Genomic DNA, 3,921 nt, shown 5'->3' with positions numbered 1-3,921 from the left:
TTAATTAATCTTAGCCAATTTAATTCTATGAAATTCTTCTTTGAATTGAAATGCACTATGTGGAACCCTTAGAAGTATTTCCGAACAATAAGTTCAGACTTTAGACTTATGGTTCTTCAAGAAAGGACCGTACCAATTCTTGAAAGGCCGGCAACGCACTTGCGAGTCTTATGGCAAAATTCATGGGCGGCGCTATCACTTAACCTTAGGTTTTCCCAGCCCGTTTGCCTCCTTTTACATAAAAATCAAAAACATCTTGTTACAATACAATACAATAAAACTCGTGAGTCTATAAAATAATTACAATCACACATCATTATATTCAATTCGCGTACAACTTAATAGTTCGGCAATGCTCTATTCGGCAAAACAATTTATATCAATTGTTGTTTGTTGAATGACGTCTTATCTATTTCGAGATTCCGTACAGCCGTATTTAATTTACGAACGCTAGTCGTCAGTTTAAATTCATACCGATAAGGTGTCGGAGTGCGTTAAATCAGAAACAATGAGTGAAATAAATGGTGTAAAAAACGAGATTAAATCCTCGGCGTTGGAGCTAATTGGGAATACTCCGCTCCTCGCGTTAGACCGTCTACATCCTGGACCAGGTCGTATATTAGTTAAGTGTGAATTTATGAACCCGGGTGGTTCTATAAAATGCCGCTCATCATTACACATGATTGAAAAGGCCCGAGAACGGGGTGAGCTGAAGCCTGGAGGAGAAGTCGTTGAAGTCACTTCCGGAAACCAAGGATGTGGTCTTGCCGTTGTTTGCTCGATTTTGGGTCATCCACTAACCGTTACTATGTCTAAAGGAAATTCCATCCAACGCGCGATTCACATGGAAGCCCTCGGCGCAAAATGCATCAGGTATCCCCTGGTCAAGGGAAGTTACGGAAATGTCACATTCGCAGACGTTGAACCCGCTTTGGAAGGGGCTATGAAAATGTCGGAAGAGACTGGTTCATTTTTCATCCAACAAATCGCGAATCCAGATAACATTGACGCACATTATAAGACAACTGGTCCCGAAATATGGCGGCAGTCCGGACACCGGGTTGATGCATTTGTCACTACTGTTGGTACATCTGGAACGTTCACTGGCGTTTCTACGTATTTGAAAGAACAAAATCCAGATATTCAATGCTACGTTGTTGAACCAGATGGTTCACAACCGCTAATAGGATGCCCGATAACGAAGCCGCTTCACATGCTCCAAGGCGCGAGCTATGGAATTGTTCCCGATTTATTCAAGCCGGATCTGATGGAAGATAGTATTAGTGTTACTGATGAAGAGGCAGTGTATTATAAGGATCTCATTGGAACAAAGGAAGGATTGTTCGTTGGTTATACGAGTGGTGCAAACGTTGCAGCGGCCGTAAAGTTGTTAAACTCGGGAAAACTACCCAAAGATGCATGGGTTGTTACTGTACTATGTGACACTGGATTGAAATATACTCCTGTACCCGAAAACATGATAGAGTAGAAGATAAAACACAATACGTCTCTATCAACACTTTTAATTACACATTTCTTGCACATTACAATAATATAATCGACTTGAAGTTACAAATATAACGCAGCCGGTTGTTATCAATAATAAAAGTATAATTAATCAGTGGCTGTTAAAGTTCGTCGTTATACCTTAAAAGGATTAATGTCGCCGATTGGATAAGCCCTGGAGTTGACGCGTGGGCGTAGCGTCCTTCGGGTGACCGATGAATTTAAATAAACTTGTTTGAGCTACCACTTTTGATATATCCCTTATTTTGAAAACGTTTCCGTTTCTTTTCTTCTCATATAACATTTTTAGCTGTCTCATTCTATTATAATTTTGTTAGGTGCTTGCAAAGTGGTGTTGTCGTGATAAAAACTTGCGGCGTCGCAAGCGCAGGTAGCACGTTTTTTGTTCGGTTTCTTTCGTTTAATTTGTGTTTATGTTGTTTTGTGCTGGCCCGTGCCAGACGTATGCAAAGCAGGTACTGCATTGCAAGAGATAAATCTTTATTGCTCTTTGCTATCAAATAACTTAATTCAGCTTTTGAAATGTCTTATGTAAGAGTGAGTTCGCTTTGATGACCTGATGCCTATGTCAAAACAAAATTTTAAGTGTGCAAATCTATTAAGTCATAACACAATGTGAATAGAATACCAAATTAGTGTTTATAGCAATCATAAATCTGTATTTTTCTACTGTTTTATTTTTGTTTACATAAATAAATGCTACGTTTTAAATAAGATTTTACTTATATTAAACCTTTTTTACGCCTGGGCTACAGATTTCTGTATCTGTTTCATGATCATTCGTCAATCTTATAGACAAGTACATACGTCATCAAGTCTGGGGGCAAGCCGGTTTCCTCACTATGATTTCATTCACAGTTCGTGCGAATATTAAATGCGCACATAGAAATAAAGTCTATTGGGGTTCGAATCTTCATAGATAGATAGATGGAGGTCATCCTCAGGGTTGCAATATGAAGACACTAAGCCAACACTTCTATTATCAATGCTCAAACCAAAACGAATTTAAAATACATAACAGAATTGACAATAATATTCATGTATCAATTTTTCTCTAGATGGGCAATTAATTAAATTAACCAAAGCAGTCAACAGGCAATAAATAATAACTATTCTAGAGGTTTTAAGATTACAATAACGTTATAGTACGTGAGCATTGATATTTATAATAGAGTAGGTACAAAGCGGTGCGGCTCGTAAAGCACACAGATTACATCTGTGGACGTGGGTATGCATGAATAAGATACAACCATAGACAACTTACACCCAAGACAAACTATAAATTCCGACTTCAAAAAGTGCGAAGGTTTTATATGCCTGTTACCGATCTTTGACTTAACAATTTATTTAATAACATTCTGTAATAATTATTCTTATAGTCATTGATTGGTGTAGTGCAATACAATTTTAAAAAATGATTTATTTTTATATATAAATATATAAGACTTTTATGTTTAAAATAAAAATAAAAAATTAAATAAAATACGTATATTTTGGAACATAAGATCATCATGGTATCACGTCATTTTCCAAATTCGAACCTGTTGGCATCCCTACTCATCGGCAAAGAAGACAGAGGGTGTTGGCCGGGAGAAAAAGCCGGCGTAAAAAACTCTCGGTACTCTTTTTAAAAAAAAGCAAATCATCAAACAATTATACAATATTTGAAAAAAAAATTGAGCAAATTAATTAGAAGTAGCCTGCCCACTAGTCCCAGGACCTTTTATCAACTAGATAATCGCTAACTTTATAGTAAGCCTTTTTACACAGCTTTTCTTTAATACATTTCTTAAATTTCATAAAAGGCAGAGATAAAAGAGCCTCTGGGATTTTATTAAAGACTAGCTGCTACCGCGAACTTCGTTTCTCCTTAATTAAATATAGCGTATATTACTCGTGGGTAATGTAGCTTTCGAATGGTGAAAGAATTTTTAAAATCGGTCCAGTAGTTTATGAGCCTATTCATTACGAAGTACGAACAAACAAAGTTTTCCTCTTTATAATAATAAGTGTAGAAGAGTATCCCTTTTCCCAAAAAATAATTACTTACTTTAGACAGTCTAGTACGGGGAAATTGCAGCCTGCGTTTGTTCCGAGTATTGACATTGTGCGTATGTTCTATTCTAGTATACTTATCACTATTTTTGTATAAATACATAATATATTCATAAATATATTGCGAGGGGTTTATAAATCATTTACCAGGTCCAATTTAGTCTGTACCTAACCTGCGACTCTCATACCTGAGGTCGGTTCGAACCCGGCTTAGAAAACTAATGGATTTTCCCTATGTATGAAAATTAGAAATTAGAAAAGGCGCATCTTTAAGGGGCCACAGTTTATATAATAATTTTTAATTGAAATAAAGTTTCTATAAAGCGAAACTAGAAACAA

The 3,921-nt window shown here is 36.4% G+C and overlaps 1 protein-coding gene across 1 annotated transcript; it reads left to right on the top strand.

Moving 5' to 3' along the window:
- Positions 1-432: 432 nt before the first annotated feature.
- On the top strand, positions 433-2,606 carry LOC110998030 (putative inactive cysteine synthase 2). The gene has a single exon (XM_022266445.2). The coding sequence runs from the start codon at positions 509-511 to the stop codon at positions 1,487-1,489; it is 981 nt and encodes a 326-aa protein (XP_022122137.2). The 5' UTR covers positions 433-508; the 3' UTR covers positions 1,490-2,606.
- The last annotated feature ends 1,315 nt before the right edge of the window (positions 2,607-3,921 follow it).

The sequence above is a fragment of the Pieris rapae genome, chromosome 14 (assembly GCF_905147795.1).
Source record: "Pieris rapae chromosome 14, ilPieRapa1.1, whole genome shotgun sequence".
Lineage (NCBI taxonomy): Eukaryota > Metazoa > Arthropoda > Insecta > Lepidoptera > Pieridae > Pieris > Pieris rapae.
Note: the sequence above shows the minus strand (reverse complement) of the source record. Positions and strands in the feature narration are given on the sequence as shown.

Coding starts and splice junctions, on each gene's coding strand:
- LOC110998030 (XM_022266445.2), top strand. CDS start 509: ATGAGTGAAATAAATGGTGTAAAAAACGAGATTAAATCCTCGGCGTTG.